The sequence below is a fragment of the Heterocephalus glaber genome, unplaced genomic scaffold, assembly GCF_053883595.1.
Source record: "Heterocephalus glaber isolate CG9 unplaced genomic scaffold, H.glaber_assembly_v1.0 deba00001497, whole genome shotgun sequence".
Classification (NCBI taxonomy): domain Eukaryota; kingdom Metazoa; phylum Chordata; class Mammalia; order Rodentia; family Bathyergidae; genus Heterocephalus; species Heterocephalus glaber.
The window spans coordinates 49,783,278-49,810,884 of record NW_028258320.1 but is presented as its reverse complement, the minus strand read 5'-3'; the positions used below and the strand labels follow the sequence as shown (position 1 = coordinate 49,810,884).

Sequence of the window (27,607 nt, the reverse complement as noted above, 5' to 3'; positions counted from 1 at the left end):
TAGAAGGGAATGGGATTAATATGAGAAAATGGAAAACTAGGAACAAAATCTTTGTAAATAGGGAGGACTGGAGGGGTTGAAGGGAGGGCTGGGCAAGGGTGAAAAATAAGAACCAAGAGAGACTATGTAAAGGTGCAAATTTCCAATGATGAATGTCATTATACTGTATACCTAAAATGTACCAATGATTAGAATGAATAATCGATAATGCAAAATAGGAAGAAAAGGTCCAAAGGGGTAGGGGTAGTGGGAGGGGCAGGGGAAAGGAAAGAAGGGAAAGGAAAAAATGCTGAGAAATGGAAAAAATGGAAATAAAGTGTTTGTAAATAGGGAAGGGTGGAGGGGTGAAGGGAGGGCTAGGAATGGGGAAAAAATAAGAACCAAGATGCATCATGTAAAGGTACAATTCCCAATGAGAAATGTAATTGTGTTGTATACCTACAATGTACCAATAAAAGAATTTAATACAAAAAAAGAAAGAAAAATAGATGAAGAGTCAGGTGTGGTGGTGACTGCCTGAGATCCCAGCTCTTTGGAGGATAGGGCAGGACGATCGTCATCAGTTTGACAGTTAGAGCTACATAGTGATTTGAAGGCCAGCCTTAACTACATAACAAGACTCTGTCTCAAAAAACCAAAAAAAAAAAAAGAAAAGAAAGAAAGAAAAATAACTGACAATTATATATAATGTCTCAGACCTATTTTGCAGAATTAGGGAGGTAATTCTCCTTGAATAAACTCCTTAGCCAACAATTCAATATTTACACAGCTTAGTTAATCACCATTTACACTGATTCAAAAATCTAATTCACAGGGCAACATGTAGGAAGACTATACAATTTTATCAACCAAACTGGACAACTTTTAAAGGGAAAGGGAGAGCTTTTCCTATGCCTAGACAACAGGTTCAACCTGCAACTGTCAGAGAAAAGAAGATGTATGGTTACTCTGCCTCTGTATCTTTCCTTTAGGAAGTTTCCTGCTCCAAGCACCTCAGCAAACAATAAAATGATGGATAAATAAAAATGTTTATTATTACATCACTGAAATGGAGGTAAGGGCTATGATGAACCCTGAACAACATGACGCAAGAAGCCCTGGAAGGTAAGGAGGGGCAAAGCTTAGGCTGGTTTCTGAAATTTGGAGACCTTGAACTTTCACTTTGTTGTTAGCACAGGATGCTCAGGTAAGAGATAAACCTGTCAAGGAGGAGAGAAAAACAGAGTCCTCTCTGATAAACTTGAATGCTGAAAAGGCTATACCTGCAATGTACAGGCAAATGAGGAACAAATCTCACCATGCAGAATGCAGAAGTCAACAACAACAAAATTAATGGACATCTCTAAACTGTTACTATGTTAAGGGGAGGACTCTTCTTGGAGATTTGTAACTCACCAACTGCCTCTTGTGCAGGATTGTGGTCTGAACCACATTAATACATAGTGTTAAACCTCTTAGTGGAGAATTTAGTTTTGAGTGATGCCTCAGGAAGCTGGCAGAAATATTTTAGGAAGAACTCAGGTTTGACTCAAGCCTTAAAAACATTATCAGATCAAGTTCTAAGGGTAATGTAAGCTTACAGTAAAAATTTACAAGACATTCAAAGAAATAGAACACCATGGATTAGAATCAACAAAAACAACAGATGGCAAAGAATCTAGATATTGGAACTATTAGACACAACATTTTAAAAAACTATATAAGAAATTTAAATAATTCCCAGTACCACAAAAATAAAATAAAATAAATTCAAAAGCCCCAGAAGCATAAGAAATTCAACCTCAGTAGTATCCAGGAGAATGCAATTAAGCTCTCAATGAGATACTAACTCATTAGATTGACAAAATTGTTTCAAACTGGTATTCTAAGTTTGACGTTACCTAGACTGTTCATGTAAATGTGTATAATCTCCATTTCTGAATTATACTCTAGAGAACTTTACACATGTATATCAGAGAATGTGTACTAGAATATTCATAATAGTACTGTTCATAACAGGAAAGAAAAACTGTAAATAACCTTAATGCTCACCAATACTAAAATATATAAATTGTGGTGTATTTATATATTGCCATGCTACAAAATAAAGTGAAAATAAATAAACCTCATTATTTGCATCAATATGGATGAATTTCAAATATATTATTGAACAAAAAAATAAAATCATAAAAGATACATGCAGTATGAGTCATTTACATAAGATTTTTAAAAACTATTTAAGGATGCATACAAAGGTGGGAAAACTAAAACAAATGGCAAGAGAAAAATTATCATGAAATTCAGGATAGTAAGTGTGTCTGGAAGGGATGGGTGGCAAGAAGCTATGATCAAGGTGGGACAACTAAGGGATTTCTAAGGCTCCTGATAATATTCATTTTTTTAATCTGGATAGTAGGTACACGGGTATTCACTCATCATTCTTTAAAATGTACATTTTTACTCAATAGGCTGAGACAGGAGGATAACTGGAGCTTGAGAGTTTGATGCCAGTCTCAACAACATAATGAGACCTAGCTAAACAAATGTGCTTTTTATACACAGCTCTGCACATGACATATTGCGCGCGCACACACACACACAGAAGTGAGCCTTATAGTCCTTTTCTCCCACATGGGATCTGCTACTAGAGCACTTTGTTGTTCATATTCTCAATGCCAGATTCCTTGGTCATAAAATAGAAGGGGCCAGACTTTTCCAGCAGTTCTTCAGGGCTGCCATACTCTACAATATTCCCATGATCTAGGACCATTATCCTGAAAAAAATAAAAAAATAAAAGGCTTAGAAAGTAGCATCTCAAATATTGACATTTATAAAATTAACCAGGACTAAGTTGTAATCATACAAGGCTACAAAGCACAAAAATGAATGAATTGCAGCTATGTGTATCAACATGGATGAACTCCATGTGTAATACTGAACAAAAGAAGCACGTCATAGAACAATATATATAGTATAAGCATCTTTCTATAAGTTTCTTTTTTCAAAGTACACATAAAGGATGATTGGCTTCAAAGTAAGGTTTCCCTTGAGTCAAAAAAGGAAGCCTTGCCTCTCCAAAGTTTTCTAATATTACTAACTTCTGAGTATAAAGTGCCAGGGTAGGACCAGACAGCTTCTAGTTATTTTATAGGGCAGGAGCCCAGAATGGTAGGGAAGGTCTGTAGCCAACACCTGCTATTTGTAGGTTAGGCCTCCACCTCCCTATACTCAGTTAATAATTATAATTTTCTATTTTGCCCTCAATATAGTTCCCTGGGTCCTGTTAGTTTTCATTAGCTTGATGTATAATTTTGGCCAATTTTCTTGAACTATCTAGGCCTCAGCTTCATCTGTAAAACGGTGGTTAACCCCATAAGATATTTGTAGCTGACACTGTCACCAACAGCTAAGCTGTGTCCATCAGGCTCTGCCCCTCACTTACTTGTTGCTGTCCATGATAGTGTGTATCCTGTGGGCAATGGTGATAACAGTACAGTGGGAGAATTCATTCCGGATTGTTGTTTGGATGAGTTGATCCGTCTCTAGATCCACAGCAGCAGTGGCCTCATCCAGGACCAGAATCTTGGATTTCCGAAGGAGAGCCCTGCCCAGGCACAGGAGCTGCTTCTGCCCTATGCTACAGCCAATAGAAGAAGCCACACATTAGCCCCTATATAGGGGAAAACGTGAGCTGAGGGACAGTTTCAAGTTCCAGATAAGACTTTCACAATTCCCACTCCAAAATCCTCCATTTATCACTGAAAAATCAGTATTTTTCAAACTTTCCTAATTAGAAGGGTCACTACACGTATAAATAACAAAATTACATTTCTGGGCCTCACTTAGCATGGGAAGGGATGTACATTTTCAATAAACACCTAGGTGATTTTCTTTTTTTTCTTTCTTTTTATTAAATTCTTTTATTGGTACATTGTAGGTATACAATACAATTACATTTCTCATTGGGAATTGTACCTTTACATGATGCATCTTGGTTCTTATTTTTTCCCCATTCCTAGCCCTCCCTTCACCCCTCCACCCTTCCCTATTTACAAACACTTTATTTCCATTTTTTCCATTTCTCAGCATTTTTTCCTTTCCCTTCTTTCCTTTCCCCTGCCCCTCCCACTACCCCTACCCCTTTGGACCTTTTCTTCCTATTTTGCATTATCGATTATTCATTCTAATCATTGGTACATTTTAGGTATACAGTATAATGACATTCATCATTGGAAATTTGCACCTTTACATAGTCTCTCTTGGTTCTTATTTTTCACCCTTGCCCAGCCCTCCCTTCAACCCCTCCAGTCCTCCCTATTTACAAAGATTTTGTTCCTAGTTTTCCATTTTCTCATATTAATCCCATTCCCTTCTATCCTTTCCCCTAGCCCTCCCACTTCCTTCCCCTTTGCCCCTTTTCTTCCTATTTCACATGACCTATTATACATTTAGTCCTTATATACACTTTCAGTTTCTCACACCAGAGAAACTATCCGGTATTTATACGTGTGTGTCCTATTTATTTCACTTAAGAGTATTGCCTCAATGTGCATCCACTTAGCTATAAATGTCTCTAATTTCTCAGTTTTTATGGCTGAGAAGTACTCCATTTTATAAAAAAAACACATTTTCTTTATCCAGTGTCCAGTTGATGGGCATTTGGGCTGTTTCCAAGTTTTAGCTATTACAAACTGTGCCGCTGTGAACATGGGCGCACATATATCACTGTGGTATGATTCTTTTAATTCTTTGGGGAAGATCCCCAGCAGTGGAATAGCGGGGTCAGATGGGACTTCCAGTCCTAGTTCTTTGAGGTATCTCCATACTGATTTCCACAGTGGTTGCACCAGTCGACACTCCCACCAGCAGTGGAACAGGGTTCCTCTTTCCCCACAGGCCCACCAGCATTTGTTATTGGTGGATTTCTTGATAGCAGCCATTCTTTCTGGAGTGAAGTGGAATCTCAGCCTTGTTTTCATTTGCATCTCTCGAATGACCAGTGATGTTGAACATTTTTTCATGTTTTTATTTGCTGTTTCTACTTCTTTGTCTGAGAAATGTCTGTTCATTTCAGATGCCCATTTTCAGATTGGGTCTTTAAATTTGGGAGGTCTGATCTTTTTAAATTCTTTATAGATTCGAGATAGTAGACCTTTGTCTGAGGAAGAGCAGGTGAAGATTTTTTCCCACATTGTGGGTTGTCTCTTCACACTGCTGGCGGTTTCTCTTGCTGTGCAGAAGCCTTTTAATAAGAAGAGATCCCACTTGCTGATTATTTGTGCTAGTTCACGGGCAACTGAGGTTTTGTTCATAAAATCTTTTCCTACACCGATGTCTTCAAGGGTTCTACCTAACCTCTGTTCCAACTGGTTCAGAGTTTCTATTTTAATATTTAGATCTTTAATCCATTTTGATTTTAGTTTAGTGCATGGTGAGAGATACAGGTCTAGTTTTAATCTTTGGCAAGCTGAAGCCCAATTTTTCCAGCACCATTTATTAAAGAGGCTATCTTTCCTCCAGTGAGGGTGTTTGGCTCCTTTATCAAAGATGAGATGGCTGAGTGTGTCTGGCGTTGTTTCTGCATCTTCTAATCTGTTCCACTGGTCCTCAGATCTGTTTCTTTGCCAGTCCCATGCTGTTTTTATCACAGTAGCTCTGTAGTATAGTTGCAGGTTGGGGATTGTGATACCCCCTGCCATGTCTCTGTTACCTAGAATTGCTTTTGCTATTCTGGGTCTCTTCTTGTTCCAAATGAATTTTTGGATTGTTTTCTCAAGGTGCATGAAGTATGCTGCTGGGATCTCAATTGGAATTGCATTCAGTCTATATAGCAGTTTTGGAAGTATGGCCATTTTCACTATATTAATCCTTCCTACCCAGGAGCAGGGGATGTCTGTCCATTTTCTAATATCATCTTCAATCTCTCTTTTCAGAGTGCCATAGTTTTCAGAGAAGAGGTCTTTGATTTCTTTCGTTAGGTTGATTCCTAGGTATTTCAGTTTTTTGGATGCTATTGTGAAAGGAATTATTTGCCCTATTTCTCCCTCAGTGAGTCTGTCATTGGTGTAGAGGAAAGCTATTGATTTTTGTGTGTTGACCTTGTAACCAGCTACTTGACTGAATTTGGTTATTAAGTCTAGAAGACTTTTGGTGGAGTTCTTGGGGTCTTCTATATAGAGTATCATGTCATCTGCAAATAATGACAATTTGACTTCTTCATTTCCTATCTTTATTCCTTTTATTTCTTTCTCTTGTCTAATTGCCATGGCTAATGTTTCCAGAACTACATTGAACAAGAGTGGTGATAGTCCTTGTCTTGTTCCTGATTTGAGTGTGAAGGATTTCAGTTTTTGACCATTTAGTATGATATTGGCTGTTGGGTTTTCATAGATGGCTTCTATCAGTTTGAGGTAGAGACCATCTATTCCAATTTTTTGTAGGGTTTTTATCATAAATGCATGTTGGATTTTGTCAAATGCTTTTTCTGTGTCTATGGAAATAATCATATGGTTTTTGTCCTCGGCTCTATTGATATAGTGTATTACATTGATTGATTTGCGTATATTGAACCATCCCTGCATCCCTGGGATGAATCCCACTTGATCAGGGTGTATGATCTTCTTGATGATCTTCTGCATTCTGTTTGCTATTATCTTATTAAGGATTTTTGCATCTATGTTCATTAGTGAGATTGGCCTATAGTTCTCTTTTTCGGTTGGGTCTTTCTCTGCTTTGGGGATCAAGGTGATGCTTGCTTCCAGGAATGAATTTGGGAGTATTGCTTCCCTTTCAATTTCATTGAAGAGTTTAAACAGTAGTGGCAGCAGTTCCTCTCTAAATGTCTTGTAGAATTCAGCAGTGAAGCCATCAACCCGGGATTTTCTTAGTTGATAAGTTTTTAATTACATTTTCAATTTCACTGGTTGATATTGGGTTGTTCAGAATTTTTAGGTCTTCTTCGTTCAACTTTGGTAATTCATATGTAACTAGGAATCTGTCCATTTCTTCCATGTTGTCCATCTTATTGGCGTTTAGGTTCTGGAAGTAGGTATTGATGATCCTCCGAATTTCTGCTGGGTCTGCTGTAATTTCACCCTTTTCATTCCTAATTGCATGGATTTGGGCCTTTTCTTTCCTTTTTCTGACAAGGTTGGCTAAAGGTTTATCAATTTTGTTGATTCTTTCGAAGAACCAAGTCTTGGCTTCATTGATTTTTTGTATCGTTCTCTTAGTCTCCATTGCATTGATTTCTCCTCTGATCGTTATAACCTCCTCCCTTGTATGAGCTTTGGGGTTGTCCTGTTCTTCTTTTTCTAGAAGCTTGAGGTTCAGCATCAGGTTGTTTAATTGGGCTCGTTCTGTTTCCTAATATGCATATTCACTGCTATGAATTTCCCTCGTAAGACTGCTTTCATTGTGTCCCACAGATTCCGATATGTTGTATTGTCATTGTCATATAATTGAAGAAACTGTCTGATTTCTTCTTTAATTTCTTCTGTGACCCATTGGTTATTCAGAAGTGTGTTGTCCAATTTCCACGTGTTTATGAAATTTTTTGAGTTTCTTTTGCTATGGATCTCCAATTTCATCACACTATGGTCTGATAATATACAGGGGATAACTTCAATTCCTTTGCACTTACTTAACCATGTTCTATGTGTGAGTATGTGGTCTATTTTGGAGAATGACCCATGTGCAGCTGAGAAGAATGTGTATTCTGATTTTGTGGGGTGGAAGACTCTGTAAACATCTGTTAAGTTCATTTGTTCAAGAGTTCGATTGAGTTCTAGTATTTCATTACTTATTTTTTGTCTAGTTGATCTATCTATTTGTGACAGTGGGGTGTTGAGGTCCCCCACTACAATTGTATTAGTGCATATATGACTTTTCATGTCTGTTAGTATTTGTTTTATATAGTTGGGCGCATTAGTGTTTGGTGCATAGATATTTATGATTGGCATCTCTTCCTCTTGGATTGTTCCCTTTACAAGGATGTAGTGTCCTTCTTCATCTCTCTTAATCAGTGTTGGTTTGAGATCTACTTAATCTGCAAAGAGGATAGCTACTCCTACTTTTTTTCGGGTTCCTGTCCCATGGAGTATTGTTTTCCACCCTTTAACTTTCAGTCTATGGGTTTCCTTTGAATTAAGTGTGTTTCTTGTATGCAGCATATTGTTGGATTTTGCTTCTTGACCCATTCTGCCAGTCTATTTCTTTTGATTGGTGAATTGAGACCATTAACATTGATGGTTATAACTGAGATGTACTGACTTGTCATTGCCATGACTTTTTCTTTTTGTTGGGTTCTCCCCCTTTCCATTTAATTTCTTGTCATGCCAGATGGGTTCATTCTGCTTTGCTTCCTGGGGTTGTGATCCTCAATGTCTCTTCCTAGGATATTGTGTAAAATTCTTTGGAGTGCTGGTTTGGTATTCACGAAGTTCCTAAAGTGCTCTTTGTCATGAAAGTATCTTATTTCTCCATCCATTTTGAAAGATAGTTTTGTAGGGTACATCAATCTGGGTTGGAGGCTGTTTTCTTTTAGGGCTTGGAATATGTCACTCCAAGCTCTTCTTGCCTTGATGGTTTGTGTTGAGAAGTCTGCTGTGATTCTGATGGGCTTTCCTTTGTGTGTGATTTGTTTCTTTTCTCTAACTGCTTGTAGAACTTAGTTCTTCTGTTGAGTTTCTGGAATCTTAACAATTATATGCCTATGTGTAGATTTTTGTTGATCAAGGCTATTTGGAGTCCTATATGCCTCACTTATCTGTATGTCAAGCTCTTTTCCCCTGCTTGGGAAGTTTTCTGCCATTATTTCTGTGAAGAGATTTTTTTATGTCATCTGCACTCTCTCCTGTTTCTTCATTGACTCCAATCAGTCTTATGTTCTTCTTTGCATCATCTAGCAGCTGCTGGATTGATTTCTCATGTTCCCTTAAAATTTTGAAGCAATTTTTCTTTTCCTGGTCACTAATTGCAATCTTATCTTCTATATGTGAAATTCTGTCCTCACATTGGCTCATTCTGCTGTGTAGACTTTCAATGGAGTTTTTCACGTCCTGGAAATCTATTTGCATCTGTTTTATGGATTCCATTTGTTTCCTATGTTGGGATTCCATCATGTTCCTCAGCTCCTCTCTAGATTTATTAATCATGTCTTGCACTAGGGGCATAATTTCTCCTGTTATCTGAGAAATTATTTCTGATTTCATTTTTTCCAGATCCCCTTTTGTTGCCAGTTCAGTGGGTCCAGGTGGTTGAGTATCAGAGTGTTCCATCTCATTTCCCTTTGGGGTTGCTGTAGGTGATCTGGAAGTCTGGTTTTGAATCTTATTTACATGTTTTCTCATTTCAACTGGGGTGGGGGCTGTTGGCGCCTGCACGGATTACCTCCTCTGAGCTGGGTGAGGTGGGACAGGGCCCGGGAGCAGCGGTAGGAATGGTGCCCCAAAAGCCCTTTCCTGTGGGCTGGGAGCAGCGGGAGGGATGGTGGCCGGGAAGCCCCTTCTTCTGGACCAGGAGCAGCGGGATGGTGGCTCAGAAGCCCCTTCCTCTGGGCCAGGAGCGGCAGGACAAAAGGTAGCCCAAAAGCCCTTTCCTCTGGGCTGGGAGCAGCAGGAGGGATGGTGACCGGGAAGCCCCTTCCTTTGGACCAGGAGCAGTGGGACGGTGGCTCAGAAGCCCCTACCTCTGGGCCGGGAGCAGTGGGACTCAGTACCGTGGTCTGGTGGTCTGGTGTCCTCTGCGTCTTTGTAGTGTGGAACCAGGTGGCTGCCTGTCTGCAGCGGGGTGATTCGGTGTCTTCCATGTGACTCGGGACCTCGGTAGGGCGTGCACAGACTTGCCTGCCTGCAGCGGGCTGATTCAGTGTGTTCTGCACGACTCGGGCCCTCGGTAGGGCGTGCGCAGACCTGCCTGTCTGCAGCGGGGTGATTCGGAATCTACCTAGGTGATTTTCATGTTTAAATACGTTTGAAAACACTGGTCCACGAAAAATGTCTTGCATTGGGTACAGTGATAGCAACAATTCCAAAACAACATGAATGTGAATAAACTAAATATTTCAACAGTATTTGACTTGACAACATTGGCACCGCACTAGAATGCCCCAGTGGCATTTCTTATGGCTTTGGCAAATCCATTCATTATTTTAGTGTGGAATTCTAGTTTCATGGTTAATGATTTGTTCAAGGCTTTCTGCCTTGATTAGAGACAAAACTAAGGAATATGATTTCTTGGTGTGAGACACAATGTATGTGGAATTCAAATTTGCTTATAAAGTGCAAATAGCTTTAATTTGCTAAAATCCTGTAATGAAGGCTGGGCCTCTTACTTATGTAAAGAAGCTCTGGGAAATGATGTGAAAGAAATATTTGGGAATTTGCCAGTTGCTGTCTCCTCTTGTGGCCATTAAGGGAACACATTAAAAAGAGGCTGGCTAAGGTTTTATAATTTTCTGTAAAAAAATTTCTGCAAGAGATGAGAAGTCACCCAAGATAATCTTTGAGTATTTTTCTGTACTGTAAGATCAGAGACACTGCAAGACTATTTACTTAGCTTGTACCAGTCTCCTCTTGCCTGGTCAGTTGGCCTGTATAGTAACAGGCTGTGTGATAGTACCTCTTTGGCTTTCAGCTGCTCTCTCCATGCTGATTTCCTATTACCCAATAGAGATATTTAAATTTTAATCCCCCAAAGCAGTTCTGAAACTCAATTCTGAAATGAAGGCACTGTTTATACCATTTATGTGTCTCTCAGTATGGACAAAAGAATGGTGTGATTTGTATTCTTTTTTTTTTTTGTACCGGGGATCAAACTCGGGTCCTTGTGCTTGCTCAGCAGGCGGCAAAACCACTGAGCTAAATCCCCGGCCCCCGAGATTAAAACAGATTCTTTTTTTTTTTTTTTTTGGTACTGGGGATTGAACTCAGGAACTTGTGCTTTCGAGGCAAGCGCCAGAACCACTGAGCTAAATCCCCAGCCTAGTGATTTGTATTCTTAAAAACCAGAAGCATCACTATCACATCCTGCCATAGTGTTTGGTACATTCATTTCACAATAGTGACAGCACTGTCATTTACTCCCACGGTCTATCTCCTGTATTACGTTGTGTGTGTTAGGAAGTCAGGGGTTGTGCCAGTGTCATTCGCCTCTGTGTCTCCAGTGTCTGGCACATAGTAGATGCTAGGACATATTTGTTACCTGTTTGATCTTTTACATCAGATAAAGACCTACTTGAGTCTTACTAGTTCCTAGATTTGCTGCTAGGGGAAAAAAAACCTGATGGTATTTACTACCATGCCTTGCAAGTGTCCCCTGGGTTATATCACCTGGGTCCTGGGTTCAGTTGGTTTGGGGTGCTGCCTGCCACTAGAATTTGATAAGTATCACAGCTGACTCTAGCATCTCAGTGAGGAGCCAGTGCTCTAAATGGTGCTTCTCGAGCTGCAGGGGGCCCACAAACCACTTGGGAATCTTACTAAAATGCAGATTTGGATTAATAGGGTTGGGCCTGAGATACTGCATTTATACCAAGCACCCAGGTGAATTCAGAGCTGCTAGTCCGTTATTTGAGTTACTGAGCTCTCCCTTCCTTCCCGAGTTTCAACTTCTAGTGGTTCATACCTACCACTATATAAAAATACTTTGAAAAGTATTAAGACAAACTTGGAAAGCTGAGAGAGTCTCTGTGCTGGTTTAAGTAGTTCAACAGTGCCAAAGGACTTTGCAGACTCCACATCCCCAACATCCACATGTCTTTGGATCAATAGTTTTCCAACTGGCGTACCCTTCACAGCCTGTTGGGATTCTTCAAGACTCACTGTGTCCTGTTTTCACCTCATGTCAATTAAATCAGGCTCTAGGGTTGTACCAGGCATCAGGTCTGTTTTAATCAATTAATTACTGTGCACAGCTAAGTTGAAAATCTGCTTTCTATGATTCTCTACAATAGTGGCAACTGTAAACCCATCTCATACAATGTCATATGAGGGGCATATTAAATAACAAATGTTTTCAAGAATATCTAAGCACTTTCACATCTATTTTATCATATGATCTTCACAGTGGTTTTATTTTATACATTAAAAATTAGACTTGTATAGAAAGAATTCCACAGTACCAGACATCACCTAAAACAAGAACATGAGGAATGGTCCCCACACACTCACTACCTATGAGGAAAGTAGGTATGAAATATTACCTTAGGTTGTCACCAGCTTCTGTCACTTCATGCGACAATCCAAGTTGTAGGCCACTCACAAAAGACTTGAGGTGAGCCAACTCCAGGGCTTTCCATATCTCCTCATCTGAATAGTTGTTGAAAGGGTCAAGATTCATCCTTAGGGTTCCAGAGAACAGGATGGGGTCCTGCAAGTCAAGAGATGAAGGAGCTATTGGGGTTAATATCAGAAAAGGACCCAGCAGTTCTTTGTGGCCAAAAGAAAGTATGGAACCTGAGCCAGACTCCTTAGGCAGAAAGGTGGTTCATGTCAAGCTTCTGCAAGTTCTCTGAAGGCCTTGGGCAGCTGCCAGCACAGGACTAAGAAGAGCCCTTGGTTTGTTTTGTTTCCATTTCATTCTGAGATACACTTATGGATTTCCAAATTTGCCACAGATTCTCTTTAGAATACAAGAGGAATATCCCTTTTCCAAAGGAAAACACATAGTTTAAAGGTGGAGGAGTCAGGGAAGAGTACAGCAAGGGATAGTACTGACCACTGAGAATTTATTATATTTGAAAAGTCCAGAGAAAAGAGTATATCAAACTAAGCAAAAATCAGACAAACCAAAACCACCCCGAGAGAAACTTGGCTACAGTGAGGGAGGAGACATGGTTCTAATGAAGAGTCTCAGAAGCCTCATGGCCCTCCTTATTTGGAAAGGTAGAGAAAGCAAACCAAAGAGAGTGCTGATATGCTAAATGTTCCACTTGATGGTAAAAACCTGCAGTAAATTTCCTCCTCTATCTTTTAACCATATCAAATAGGAATATAAAACTTAATGGCTTCAAGCTTCAGCAGCAAAACGCGCAATGTTAGCTGCAAAGGTCTTGCAAACCACGTCGGGCTATAGAAATGCTGAATAATCATTTACTCGATTTGATTTTTGTTGTGTTGCTGCCACCTACTGGCTAAATGCTAAGTCACAACTGCACATTACAAAAAAATTCAAAAACTTTTAAGTAGCTTTAAGGAACTAGCTTTGGTATCCTGAGTGGACTGCAGAAATGTGTTTGCTAATTGACTAGATATCAGTACTTTCTGCAGAATAAGCTGCTCCACTGTGTGTGTGTCAAAGTGCATTCTAGAGCTTACCTGGGGGATGATGGTCAGTTTCCCCCGGAGGTCGTGGAGCCCGATAGAAGCAATATCTATTCCATCAATGATGATCTGGCCACCTGCAGACTCTAAGATTCTGAAGAGGCAGTTTGCGAGGGATGACTTCCCAGCTCCTGTTCTGCCCACTACACCAATCTATGAATATAGTTCATTTGCACATTAGTTCAACATACAGTTCTGGAAGAAGAAATTATTTAGCCTGGCCATTCACAATCACGGGTGGTAAGAAGCAGTGATTGGCTACTTTGTCTCTAAGATGGCAAAAAGCTTCTGGTTTTTTGCAGGAGAAAGAAAGTGTCAAATGTCAGGAAAAGATGGCTCTCCCATCCTACCTCATTACTTGTTGCTTGCTGAGATCTATGGTGACTGTTGGAAATGGATATACACTCTCAGCAGCCGGTGTTATTGTAACATTAGAAATTATTCTTTCTTTTTTTCTTTTTTTTTTGTACAGGGGATTGAACTCAGGACCTTGAGCTTGCGAGGCAGGTGTGGCACTACTGAGCTAAATCGCTGGCCCTCTTTCTTATTTTTAATCTTTGTTTTGAAATGAAAAAAGGAAGGATTAGGCTTGCCTTCAGCTGAGAGCTAGACCCTGATTGGGATCTCAGCATCCTCACCTGGATTTTTTTTTTTTTTTTTTTTTCGGTACCGGGGATCGAACTTGGGGCCTTGTGCTTGTGAGGCAGGCGGCGTCACCTCGATGTTTCTGATCCTACCCTAGACTCCAAATTCTTGGAGGGCTCGAGCACCCTATGAGGGTGCTCGATTTTTCAGATTAGGAGAAGTAATCCATTCTCTGTAGGGACAATCCTCCACAGTGATCTTCTCAACTGTTCCTTCCCCCAGCCTAATGCTCTCTCATTTCCTTCCTGACTTCCTGGCTATCTGCTGTTCCCATATCTGCTGGTCAGCTGGCAGGGAAGCAGGATCCCTTTCTTGATATTCTGCCCTCTGGTGGTGGTGCTGTGTCCCTGAACACAAGGTAGAGGACCTGACCCCCAGTGATAAAGGCCCAGAGTCCAGTTGTTCCCTATTCTGTGTCTCTGATCATAAGGCCTTACATCCACCTACCTTCTCAGTGCTCCCGATGTTACAAGTGATCCCCTTCAGTACTAGATCCAGTTCAGGCCGGTACCGTACTTGGTAGTTGCTAAACTCGATTTCACCTTTGCTGGGCCAATCTGCTGGAGGCCTCTTATCAGTTACCCAGGGTGCCTAACAAGGGACAAGGTGAGAAGTGTTTTACATACAGTGGCAACTCAGCCAAACAGCCCTCATGTCACAAAACAGTAGAAAGATAGTAGTGTTCCAGCTACCTGACTGACCTGGACTTATTTTTCCAGAAGGTTCCTACCTTATTCAATTAAAGAAACCCTATCCCATAAGGTTGCTCTATGGATCTCCACGATTGGAGCCACCATCTAACTTGGTACATTCTGAGACATGGCTTCTCCTAAATCATTTCATAAGATTGAAGAAATGAAGTTCTTTGAGTTAGGGTAAATTCTTAAAAAATATTATGAACTCATATGAGATATTATGAAATGATGAAGATGGACACTCAAAGGAGTTGCATGGGCCTTCTCCCTGGATTTCTCTAATTCCTCCTTACCTCATTTTTCACATTTATGTACTCATCTATTCGCTCAACAGCCACAATGTTGGTCTCTGTTTCTGATGTCATCCTCACTAGCCAGTTTAGGATTTGTGTGATCTATAGGAAAAAAAAAATAATAATACAGAAGACTAAAAATGATCTGAGGCTCAGAAACCAACTCAAATAGTCAAACTATAAGTTTATTCCAGTGCTTTCTTTGTACTCAGCACTGTGCTGGGCTCTACAAGAATATATAAAGTATAAGAAAGACAATCCTTGTTTTCTTGGGGGTAGGGGTGATAAGGCCAATCCACTGAATGGCTGGAGAACAATTAAGTTCTCAACTGTGTGGTACTCACATGAAGGGCAAGATGAGCTTTGGGAATAAAGGTGGGGTTGGAGAAGCTGGATATTTGAGTAGGACCAGAATTCAGGTCTGCTGCCCATAAGCCCAGTGCTCTTTATAGAAGGGGTTGTAGATGGTGTTTTGCAAATGGGGAAGAGCATAAAAAAAAAAAAAACCCAGGGCAGGAAAAGGCCTTCCAAAAAGCTGCCATCTCTCTCTGTTCTTACTCAACCCAAGCATTATCATGCAACATCCATGTGGACTTTCACCTTTCTTTACACCAATAAACTCCACGTGCCTCCTTGCTGTTACAAGGATATATCTAACTGCCAGTAAAAGGGTTATCATGATCTGGGCCAGTCTAGAGGTGAAGGATTACTCAGATGCAAGCTTCTTACAGGCAAAAAATGAGGAGTCTGCACACATGTGCCTGGAGGTTTTGTGGGGTAAATGGTGGTTAGAGAAAGAGAAGAGAAGATAGGATCATGGGAACTAAGAATAACTATTTTGTGGAGGTTGAACCATATGCAATTGCTGATGTTTGAGTGCTTTTGTTTGGTTCGATCTGATAGTTTCTTGATTCAACCTTGTCTATCCTAGAGGATGAAGGGGCAGTGGCACAACAAACCGAGTGACTGGTGAATAACAGTCCTTCTGGGTATCCTGGTGTGATCCCAGAGGGCCTCATTAACTTCTACTGATGACAGAACCATATAAAGCACACAAATGGCTATGCAAACCTTTAAAACATTAGTTCAAAGATACCATGAAAGATGGTCAAATGACTCACTTATTAAGCATGTGTTTATTGGACAGTTACTATAGTGCCAGCTACTGCACTGTTATACAAGAAGTAGTAATGCCTGGTCTTTATTCCCAGGCACCATGTGGGTACAGCTGTGAGATACAACCGAATAGCTTATTTAACTCTCTCCATTGCAATTGGCTCCAATTGCTCTATGATAAGAAAAACAAACTCAGGAGGAATTATTTGTCCAAAAGACTTTCTGATTACTGCTATATTTTGGAGAAAATTTCCTATTTATTTATTCTGGTCTCTTGACTAGAATTGACCAAAAAGCCAAAGGGCAGGCAATTGTTAAATTTAAACTGTTAAACTCATGAAATTGCTTTCTTAAGCCCCAAGGGCAACACCACTTATGCTCCTTTTTTTCTTCAAATGACACTTGTGTCTACTTAGAAAGGGTAAGGAGTGTGTCCGTGGGTAAAAGATAGAGCCAGGGTTTGAACCTGTTTCCCCTAGTCCCTCTATCTAGAAGGAAATTAAAAGCATGGATTTCATAGTGCACTCTAGGGTCAATGTAAGAATAGATACATTACTTTAGCCAAACTCCCAATCTTAGACTCACATTAAGGGCATTGGACAGAACAAAGCCCACAATGTCCCCAGTTAAGGTGCTTTTATAAATAACCAGCAGCAAGGAAGAACAGAAGGTAATCAGATTCCCCACAAACTCCAGGCGAATTGCGAGCCATCTGTAGGGGAACAGAGCCAGAGAGAGGTGTTAATGATCTCTACTTTCTCACCTTAAACAGAAACTTTGGAGTTTATAGAACATTCTCAGAAGGTTTGAGTTGGTAGGGCTATGGTCTTTTTTAAAAATTAATTTTATTGGTATACTTCTGATATATGTAATAATGATCACATTCATCATAGGGAATTGGTACCTGTGCATAATATGTCTTGATTCCCCGCCCCATTCCCTTCCTCTCCCTTCAGCCCTTCTTCCCCTCCTTATTTACAAAAGCTCTGTTTCCATTTTTTCCTTCTAGTTTCTTTCTCCTTCCTTCCCTTCCTCCTGTCTTGTTTCCCTTCCCATTTGAACATTTTCTTCCTACTTCCCAATATCTATCACCCATTTTGTTCTTTATTTACCCTTGCAGTTTCTCACAAAAGAGAAATAATGTGATATTTAAAGATGTGTGTCTGATTTATTTCACTTATTATACTTCTGTATGTTCTCAAGGTACATCCTTAGCTAAAAATGTTTTAAATTTATCCTTCTTTATGGCAGAGTAGTACTCCATTGTATACAAAAACCACATTTTCTTTATCCATTCATTGTTGATGGGCATCTGGGCTGTTTTCCAGATTTGGCTATTACATACTGTGCTGCTATATACATGAGTGTGCATATATCACTGTGGTATACTTTTAACTCTTTTGGAAAGATACCAAGAAGAAGAATAGCTGGGTCAAACAGAACCATTAGTTCTAGTTTTTTGAGGAATCTCCATACTGATTTCCACATTGATTGTACCAATTTACACTTCCACCAATGGTGGAGAAAGAAATGTTCCTTTTTTCCCCACAGGCCTGCCAGCATTTGTTACTGGTTGATTTATTCATGATAGCCATTCTTTCTGGAGTGAGATGGAATCTCGTTTTATTTGGATTTCTCAAATCATCAGTGGTATTGAACATTTTTCCATATATTTATTTGCTGTTTCTACTTAATCTTAGAAATGTCTATTCATTTCAGATGCCCATTTTTGGATTGGATCTTAAATTTGGGGGGGGCTCTGATTTTTTTGAGTTATTTATATATTTTAGATATTAGTCTTTTGTCTGAGGAATAGCTGCCAAAATTTTTTTTCCCACACTGTGGGTTGTCTCTGAACTCTGCTGGTGGTTTCTTTTGTTGTGCGAAAGCTTTTTAATATGATGGGATCCAGTTGTTGATTTTTGTAATATTTCCTGTGTGATCAAGGTTTTGTTCATACTCTTTGCCTATACCTATGTCTTCAAGAGTGGGCCACACTCTTAAAGAGATGCCTAATTTGACTTAGGAATATCTCAATGTATTCCAGAAGTCCATTAATTTTTTTTGTTTTTTTTTTTGGGTACCAGGGATCGAACTTGCGCTTGTGCAGCAGGTGGCGAAACCACTGAGCTAAATCCCCGGCCTCCATTAATATTTTTAAAGAAATTAAATTGCTTTGTTTTTGCTTTTGTTTTTTTTGAGACAGGGTCTCACCATGTATTTCAGACCAGCCATGAACTTGAACTCCCAGCAATTCTCCTGCCTCAGCCTCTTGAGTGGTTGGATTATAAGCATGTGCCATCATGCCTGGCTAAATTGCATTTTAAAGGTCTAGAGGAATTTTCTAAAGTAAGGGAATCCTACATCGTAGTCTTCCAAAGTTGCCAAATTATAAGGATCACCTAGAGCAACTGTTACAAGTTTATGTAAAAAAAATCCTGAAACTTTCTCCAGGAAATTCGGATTTAGGGGTCCTAAGATAAGTTTAGGGGTCTGCATTTTAGGTGAATGCTAAAAGTGGTTTCTTTTGATCAGGCTAAGGAAGCAATGCCCTAGTGAGTTCTTGTGCATGGCTAAAAAGCAAGCACTACAGAAAGGTTCAATTAACTTGCCTGATCTCAATGTTTTTAAAAGGAGAGAAGAAGCTGGGGGTGGAGAGAAGATAAGTGTGAGTTGATCACAAGGAAATACACTGGGGGTTTATAGAGAACTCGAGTTGAGGTAAAAAGTTAGTTTTATATAAAAGACTGACTTTCCCAAATAAAATATATTTAAGTGACACTAATGATTCTAATATGTGTACAAATAAATATGATACAATAAGTCCAATAGGATTTACTTATATTCCTTTTTCCTTTCAATAGTCTCTAAGAAATAAACTCGGTATGGTGGAGCACACCTGTAATTGCAGCAATCAGGAGGCTGAGGCCAAGGATCCCCACGAGTTCAAGGCCAGCCTGGGCTACATAATAGTTCAAAGACAGACTAAGCTACATAGAGAGACCTTGTCTCAAAAAACAAAAGAAAATAAAGTTTAGGAAATTAAACATCTTTGTAATTAAATTCCTGACTTCTGAATGTTCCAAATAACACTGACCATCATTAGCCTGCCCTTACCACCTCAAGATACTTTGGAAGGTGGTTGCTTTGGCAGCACGTATACTAAAATTGAAATGATACAGAGATTAGCATGGCCCCTGTACAAGGATGACATGCAAATTCGTGAAGCACTCCATATTTAAAAAAAGATACTTTGGAAGCTATTCAAGAATTTTCCTTTCCTGAAAAGACTTTTCTCCTTCAAGGACATACCAGTGCTTGCCAGAGTTTAATGATGCTCACCTAAGTCAGGGATTCATCCCACAGGATATGAGTTATCTGTTTGAGTTCCTATGCTCTTAGAGGGGGCCTCAATTTGACTTAGCAATACCTAAATGTATTCCTAAAAGTTTATTAAATGGTTTTCCTAAATATATTGTATTTAAAATTTTTTTCCCCTAAAAATTCTGAACTCTCCTTTCTCCAATTTCTGCTTTTTCTACAACTCTAAAAAGAATATCATCCCTATGGAGAATCTCACATACATTCTTCAGGTAATAAACAGAGAACATTCGGTGTACCTGGCACTTGTATGGTACCTGGGTTACCAAATGCACACAAATGTCATTTGACTTCCACCATAACTCTGTGAGATAGGTGGTGTCCTTTTCATTATAAAAAAACAAAGAAACTCATATTTTCCTTAGAGAGGTCAAGGCAATTCACCTAGCTTGGTAAATGACAGAGCTGACATAGGAAACCAGTCTCTGACTCTCTTCTGTCTATGAGAGTTGTGTGTGGCCAGTGTGAGATTTTTGTTGTTGTTTTGCCATACTGGGGATTGAACTCAGGACCCTGGGCTTGCAAGCCAGGTGCAGTGACACTGAGCTAAATCCCCAGCCCAAGTGTGAGTTTTATAATACTGGCCATGAATGCAGAACCCCAAGCATACATTTGGGTAAATATCCAGGGGAAGCCTCACCTGTTTGAGGTAATCCAGGAAAAGACACATTTCTGGTTGGTATCAATTGACATCTCATTGCACATTAGAAATCGCTGCTGGTGTGCAAAGGCACGGATAACAGGCAAACCTGTTACAGTCTCACTAAAGTGAGAGTAGATTGGGGACCTAGTGACAGAGTCCAGACGTTTCAGCTGGCGGGAAGTAGCCACATAAAACACCTGAATACAAAAAGTAAGGCTCAGTCATACAATCATGTCACATACACTTCTTCCTTTAGGGCCATGACTCAACATTCCTAACTTGATGGCCACAACCCAGATCTGAACAGGACAGAAGCCTGCAGTGTCACTACTGGCTAGAAGAATAAGGAGAGAGGCCTAAGGAGAAGAATGGCAAGATTGGGGTTGGTAAGGAACATAGACATAGAGGTTTCAATTTCCAAACCACATGAGGAATTTTGTCAGTTGAGTCCACATTCTCCCCTGCATATGTTGTCCAAATGATAGTTTTTGTACTGGTTGGAGAAACTGTCTTCAAAGAGATTTTGTAAAGTCTTCACGGACCCAGGGGAGTAAAGTGGATCTGGAGACAAAATGGTCAGTAAAAGGAATGCTGTGGTTTGGGTAAAAATTGAAGAACAAGTCAATTGTAACTACAACTGTGTCTTGGTGGTATATGAAGGTAAAGATAGCAATGGGAATGTGCAGGATGTCGAGTGTACAAGAAGGAACTGGATGTAATAGAATGTAGCCAGTTCTCTATGGCCTGAAGGACAAGGTATGATGGGTGGGAGAGTGATGCTACTGGATGTGGTTAGGGTTTGTTAAAACCTGGGAAGAATTGGGCATTTGAGAATCACAGTCATATCTGGAAGTCTCCTCAAATAATCCTGCCTTTTATTTGTTGATTTGTTATGAACAGTCAAAAGTCTGTCACGGAGATGACAGTGTACCCATGGAACAATACAAGGGGTGCTATCTTACCACAGGCCACAAGGCCATAATACCCACATCTTAAGGTCTCAGAATTGTGTCCCCTAGACATACAATTCATCATAAAGGCAACTGGCAAGACAAGGGTTCTCCTTAAAGCTTCACTCTCCTTATCAATTTTTATTGTGGGAATGAAGCTCTTTCTACTTTTTCTTTGAAGAGTGGCTCCTAAGTTACCAGTTTTCTCCATGAATATGTTGAAATTGAACCTAAACCATCCACAGGTATCCCAATGAAACTTGAACTGCCTGAAGTGAAAAGAGATCTAGCTCCTGCTGAGAGACATCTCCAAGCAGATACACCTATTCAAAGCTAAAAGAGGAAGCATCTTCTAAAATGACTTAACCAGTTTGGAGGTTCTTATGGAGCTGAAAGACTTTGTTTAGAGCCAATTTCAAAGTAGCCTTGAATCCAAACATAAATCTAAGATAGAGTGAGATGTGCTGTGAACCATATACCTATGGATGCTAACAATTTAACTTTGGAAAGTTGCCAGTGGGCTCCTGGGCCAATCAATATGTGACTAACTGGCAAAGATAGACACTGGAGAAACCAATACTGGGCTTTTATGAAGAGAGAAACAAAGATCTAGCCATTTCCAAACCTACCTGGACAGACACATAAATAATGCCAAGAGGAATGATAATGATGGCAAATATGGGGGTGGCCATGCAGATCATGACAAGAGTGCTAATTATCCCCAGGAAGCACATCAGCCAGCTGCGCAAGGTCTGAGGGAGGGTTTCATCCACAGTGGAAATATCCTAGGAATATCATTACGAGAGATGGTGAGCCAATGAATTACTAAGACATTTTGCATCTTCCTGGTTACAGCCAGGAATCTGATTATTTCCAATGAATTTAATTTAATCTTTTAAAGATATTAATTTGTAACAGATTGTACTACTTACCGTAATAACCAATCTAATTTTTGTAATTTCCTCATTTTTCAAAGTCCCTCTAAACAGATATAACAGTCATCCTTCACATTTTGCAATAGTTTTAATAAGGGTTTTCACTATTCTCATTCACCAAATTTATTAAATCATGCATAATTATTATAAGCTAATAGAGCCATGCTGGTAAATCCTTCTCCCATAGCCAAGTCAATTCAATTATTGTAACTTTACATAGGCCCTAACTCTATTTACTGCCTAGAATAGAGCCTGTAACACAACAAACATTTAACAAACACTTGTTTGGAATCTCCAATCAACAAGGCTTTGTCACCTACCCTTGACCAAAGAACCACCTTATACTGAGAAGTTGTTTCCTTTGCCAGGCACAGAACTTCAAGAGGAAAGGGAAGTGCAAAGGAATGTGATCCCTGGCTAGTCAGTGTTCTAATTAAGAAACCCAAATGTGACTGATGGGTCTCACTGCCTCATTGTCTTCTTGTCATGTGGATTAAATTAACAAATGAAAAAATTAATGAATAATGAATGGTTTAGAACATATCCAGGAAGCCTGGCTTATATCTTGGGTTGCCCTATCCTAGCTTTCTTAGAGGATTATATTGATTCTATGATTAGCAATACGTAAGTACTAATGTGTGTCCAAATTATCTCCAAATTGAGTCAAGGATAATTATCTTCCAAGACAGCTCTGAATTGAGAATGACTCCTGAGTCTAGTGTCCATGGTAGGGGGAGAGAGAGACAGAGAGAGAGAGAGAGAGAGAGAGAGAGAGAGAGAGAGAGAGAGAGACCGGGGGGGGGGAGGTGGAGGAGGAAGAGGAGGAAGAACAAGAACAAGAAGGAAAAAGAAAAGAAAGACAGAAGAGGAAAGAGATCTTCACCAGCTATTAGTTCTATGAAGTTATGTTTAATCCTTACCTAGCATACATTCTTCATCCTTATGTCCTCCATTTGTTCTCCTTTCCTTTCCCTTTGCTTCACTTCCTTTTCACTTTTCTTTCCTTTCCTTTCTTTCTGTAGTACTGGTGATTGAATTCAGTCCCTTGCCCTAAGCTATATCTTCAACTCTTTTCTTGGGGAGGGGGCAGATTTTTTAGACAGGGTTTCGCTATGTAGTTCAGGCTGGCCTTGAACTCACTATGTAGTCAGGTTGGGCTCAAACTCACTGTGCTCCTCCTGCCTCAGCCTCCTGAGTGCTGTGATTATAGGCATGTGCCACCACATGTGACTATTCCCAACTCTTTTTAACAAGGTCCCACAAAGTTTCTCAGCCTGACCTCAAACTTGTGGTTCTCCTGGATCAGCCACCTGAGTAGCTGGGGTGACATGTGAGCATCAATATTCTTTTGCTCTTTCTCCTCTTAAGGATTCAGCCACTGATTATAGAAAACCCTTGATCAAACTCACCTTTGTACATAAATGTACATATGATTAATGATAGTCTCCTTATTCATGCAAAAGCACTCAGCAAAGTATAACTGCAGCCTAACCAGCTCTATGTCCTCTTTTTCATAAGATTGATCAAATAAAATGGCATGGGAAAGACTACACAATCTTTGTAAAATTCCTGTGGGAAATGTCTCCAACCAAAACTGTATTTTTCTTTTAGGCTCTATTAAAAGGCAAAGAGCCAATTTAAGTGGTCTCCAATGATAATATGCCTTCTGTTTCTGCCCCAGAGGAAGATGACAAATGGGGACCAGTTACCTGCCCATTTTTTAAGTGGTTGCTTTGTCCCCACATCCTGGCAGTGAGCTATGAGCTACCCTTTATGTGTTTGCTTATGTGTGAGAACAAATATATGAGTCTACGCTGCTCAGACACTTTTTAAAAACAATACTCTCCTCCACAAGCAAAGTACTGCAAACTGTGCTAATGGTACTTGAATATAATTCAGAATTGCCTGGTCTCTGCTTCTGTTTCTGAAACTTCCATCTCAGATCCATTAAAAAAATAAATAAATGAATCAGGTCTCACCCATGGAAAAGAGCCATCTATGTATGAACTTACCATTTATTGAGAGTCCCAGTGCCTAGTATAGTATTTGACTCATAAAATGTACTCAAAATGTTTTTGAGTGAATAGATGAATGCCAGTGGCTCCAAGATTTAAAGTAGATAGAAACAATGTTTGAAAATCTCCTCAAAATTATACAGCTCTCATTCAACATCCAGATCTAATGCATTCATTCTTTTTTCCCAGTTTTTGTTTTTTTATTAGTACATGTCTGTATTACACAATGATTATTTTCCTTGAGAACTGGTACGTGCACATCTCAATTCCTTTATCATCCCCTTTCCGTTCCCTTCTTCTCCCCCTCCCCCATTTCTTGATCCCTGTCTCATATGAAAAAGATCTATCTTCCTACTCTCTATTATCTGTCTTTTATTGTGCTCTTTATTTATATTTTGGGTTTCTCATATACGGGAAAACATGCAATATTTAAGCTTTTGTGTCTGATTCACTAATTTTTAAAGCATAAAAGAGAGAAGTTTCAAGAATGAAAGCAGAGATCAAGCAAAGGATTCCCCTATATTCCTTTCATTCACTGCCACAGTCTATGTCAGTGACTTTACTTAGGCTCCCCTCTCCCTCCACAGAATAGCCCTGCTCGCCATGCTTCTGCTGTCCACCCCCTCCCTCAACAACCCCCACCACCTCCCTGCCTTACTTCTATTATTGAACTGTTTCACTTTTTCTGACATTCCCTATCCTCGGTCATCCAGGTTAAGCCAGTACCTCTTTTCTCTGTCATTTCTTTGTACTACCAGAACACCACTCTACAAACTGGTTTTACCATGTTCTATCATAATTCTTCATTTCTTTGGTTGTGTCCTTCACTAGATAGTAGCTACTGAAGGGCCAGAGCTATTCGTCCCTAGAATCCTTGGAACCTAAAAGAAAGTACCTAAAAAACATGTGCATGCTGAATGGACAAAAAAACTAAAATTGTACAGAATTTGCTGGTGGGAGGAAATGAGAATTCCTCCTTATAAGAAATAGAAAGGTTCAGGGATTTAGTTCAGTGGTTCCTCCACCTGCCTCACAAGAGCAAGGTCCCAAGTTTGATCCCTGTATAAAAAAAAGAAAGGAAGGAAAGAAGGAAGGAAGGAAGGAAAGAAAGAAAGAAAGAAAGAAAGAAAGAAAGAAAGAAAGAAAGAAAGAAAGAAAGATCGTCACCATATAAACACACCACCAAATATCCCTTGAGATACTTACACCAGAAAATCTGTTCACAATCCGGCCTGTAGGCGTTGTATCAAAAAAATTCATAGGTGCATGAAGGATATTGATTAGCAGTTGCCTATGCAAGGTTTTTGATGCATAGATGCAGCCATACACGCTCCAGATACTTGCTATAACCACAAATATAGCTGGAAATGGAAATAGTTTTATCAGCACCATACACAAGAATCCCTGAAAATTTGTACCCGGAATATAATAACAAATGTTTTCCTGAGTACTAGAAAAGTACAAGGTCCAGAGATTCTGTAAAAGATGGTTGTTATAGCCTTTACAAATACCTTGGGCTACTCCCAGAGCTCCATAGACCCCAATTCTCATGTCTCTCTGAGAGGCTGGATAGTTGGTGCTGTTGAAGGTGTTAGAGTCCCTGGTCCAAGCACTGAGCCAAAGGTTGGATCCAATAAAAGCCACAGAATTCATCATGTAGAAAAAGACGATGAAGGCTATTGAATACAATCTCACTGCTTTTAGGTATTTCATGTAGATGGAAAGCTTCACCTGCAAAGACACCATCAATATTAGTAGAACACTTTAATGGCTGTTGGTGAGGAATTACCTAGAAAGCCAATCACAAAGAAGTGTGGATTCCCCTGGAAATTTAGATAATAGCAAAATCTGGTGATCTGTGGTCACTATTTCTGAACTGGGCCAGGTTAATAGATCAATGGTGAAACATAATGCAGAGTAAATAGCAATCAAATCATTAAAAGAATCTTCAGATAATTAAGATGGGAAGGTATCAATACAGAGTAGGATGTGGAGTTTTACTGCAGACCTTGGCCTTTGTGGTTTGAATTAATTTGAATTATATGCTCTGGGTCTGATATATTAGCGTTTCTTGGCTCCTAGAATTGCATCTCAAGGCAGTTTTGTTGTTCTCTATACATTAAAACGGAATCAAATACTCATGAAGGAAGGGATCAAGTTATTTACAGGAAACATATCATTTATCATAGAAGTATGATTTGGTAGAAAGCCTAAAGCCTCATTTACAACTTTAATAAAAAATCTGAAGATTCATAACAAATAGAACATGTTGCTCCTATGATATATATTCACGTTTCAACTAATTTTAAATTCAACTAATTTCAGATTCTAAGCTATATATCATTTCAAATGGTACTTTTTGTATGGTGTTCACCTTTCCCCTTTCCATGAATTCCTTCTTGATTAGTTTTTGTCCTTTCGCTAGTTCTTCTTCCTCCTTCAGGGCATTCGCATTCCGAGTTTTCAAGGAGTTTTTCAAGGACTTCAAATGACTGCTGGTGGACCTAGAGCTGAGAAGTAGAAAGGGAGAAACTTTCCTAAGAATCTAGATGCTTCCTGGGGTTATCTTTTTTTTTTTCCCCTCCATTAACTTTATTGGTACATTTTAGGTATAAAATACAGTTACATTCATCATTGGGATCTTGTACCATTACATGAGTATCTTGGTTCTTATTTCTTTTTTCCTTCCCTTGCCCTCCCTTCACTCCCTCCATCCTTCCCTATTTGCAAAGACCTTGTTTCCATTTTTTTCCTCTTTTCATATTTTTTCCTTTCCCTTTTTTCCTTTCCCCTACCCCTCCCAATTCCCCTGGTCTTTTAGACCTTTTCTTCCTGTTACACAATATCAGTTATACATTTTTTAAATTACAATATTAAGGAGACATTACCACAGCTTTTACAGAATTTAAAAGAATATAGAAAGCATATTACAAAAATCTTTTTTGAAATAAATTTGACAACTTCTAAGAAGTACCTTGGAAGACAAATTAATGAAACTAACTCTGGAGGAAATATAAAATTTGAATAGTACCTATTAAAGAAAGTATATTCCTAGCTTGAAAACCTACCTATATGACAACAGTAGGCTCATAAACATTTTAACTGATAAATTATATCAAATAATTAAACCAGAAAAAAGAAGGTACACTTTTCCCCTCATTTTAGGAACTCAACATTGTGCTAATCCTAAAACTGGATAAAGATAATAGAAGAAAAATGTTTGAACATAGATAGAAATTTGTTTAACAAAACAAACTCTTAGAAGTCAGATCTGGCAGGATGTAGAAAGTGGTTTTGTTATAGGGATGGCAGTGTTGGTTCACCATTGGAAGATCTACCCCCAAAAGTCATCATTTTAACAGAGGAAAGGAAAAAGCCATATGATCCTGTCACTAGTTGGAGAAAAAGTATTGGACTAAATTCTACAGCTGTTCATGGTAAAAGCTATCAGGAGACTAGAAGTAGAACAGAAACTTCTCAACAGATTAAAGACATGTCCTCCATACTTCCAGCTAGAATGCCTTATATGAATGGAGAAGATACAATGCTTTCTCGTTAAGGTGGGGAACAAGGGCAGATATGCTTACTCTTTATCTGTCCATTAAACTTTGAAACCTAGGCCCCACCAAAAT

General features: G+C 39.4%; 1 protein-coding gene and 1 non-coding gene across 3 annotated transcripts in view; one reads left to right on the top strand and one right to left on the bottom strand.

Annotated features, from left to right (window-relative positions):
* Nucleotides 1-2,121: 2,121 nt before the first annotated feature.
* Nucleotides 2,122-27,607, bottom strand: part of Abcc2 (ATP binding cassette subfamily C member 2) — an 86,571-nt gene continuing 61,085 nt past the window's right edge. For both annotated transcript variants that reach the window (XM_004838651.4, XM_087185121.1), the window contains 12 exons: nucleotides 26,350-26,485; nucleotides 25,487-25,706; nucleotides 25,182-25,336; nucleotides 21,655-21,810; nucleotides 20,073-20,272; nucleotides 16,637-16,763; nucleotides 14,936-15,037; nucleotides 14,395-14,538; nucleotides 13,297-13,455; nucleotides 12,183-12,349; nucleotides 3,423-3,617; nucleotides 2,122-2,753 (listed from right to left, as the gene is read on the bottom strand). In XM_004838651.4, the coding sequence (XP_004838708.2) occupies nucleotides 2,624-2,753; nucleotides 3,423-3,617; nucleotides 12,183-12,349; nucleotides 13,297-13,455; nucleotides 14,395-14,538; nucleotides 14,936-15,037; nucleotides 16,637-16,763; nucleotides 20,073-20,272; nucleotides 21,655-21,810; nucleotides 25,182-25,336; nucleotides 25,487-25,706; nucleotides 26,350-26,485 (1,891 nt within the window). In that variant the 3' untranslated portion in view covers nucleotides 2,122-2,623. The remainder of the gene's footprint in view (nucleotides 2,754-3,422; nucleotides 3,618-12,182; nucleotides 12,350-13,296; nucleotides 13,456-14,394; nucleotides 14,539-14,935; nucleotides 15,038-16,636; nucleotides 16,764-20,072; nucleotides 20,273-21,654; nucleotides 21,811-25,181; nucleotides 25,337-25,486; nucleotides 25,707-26,349; nucleotides 26,486-27,607) is intronic.
* Nucleotides 19,190-19,293, top strand: LOC147825686 (U6 spliceosomal RNA). Its single transcript, XR_015440618.1, has one exon. It is a non-coding gene; the product is annotated as a U6 spliceosomal RNA (small nuclear RNA).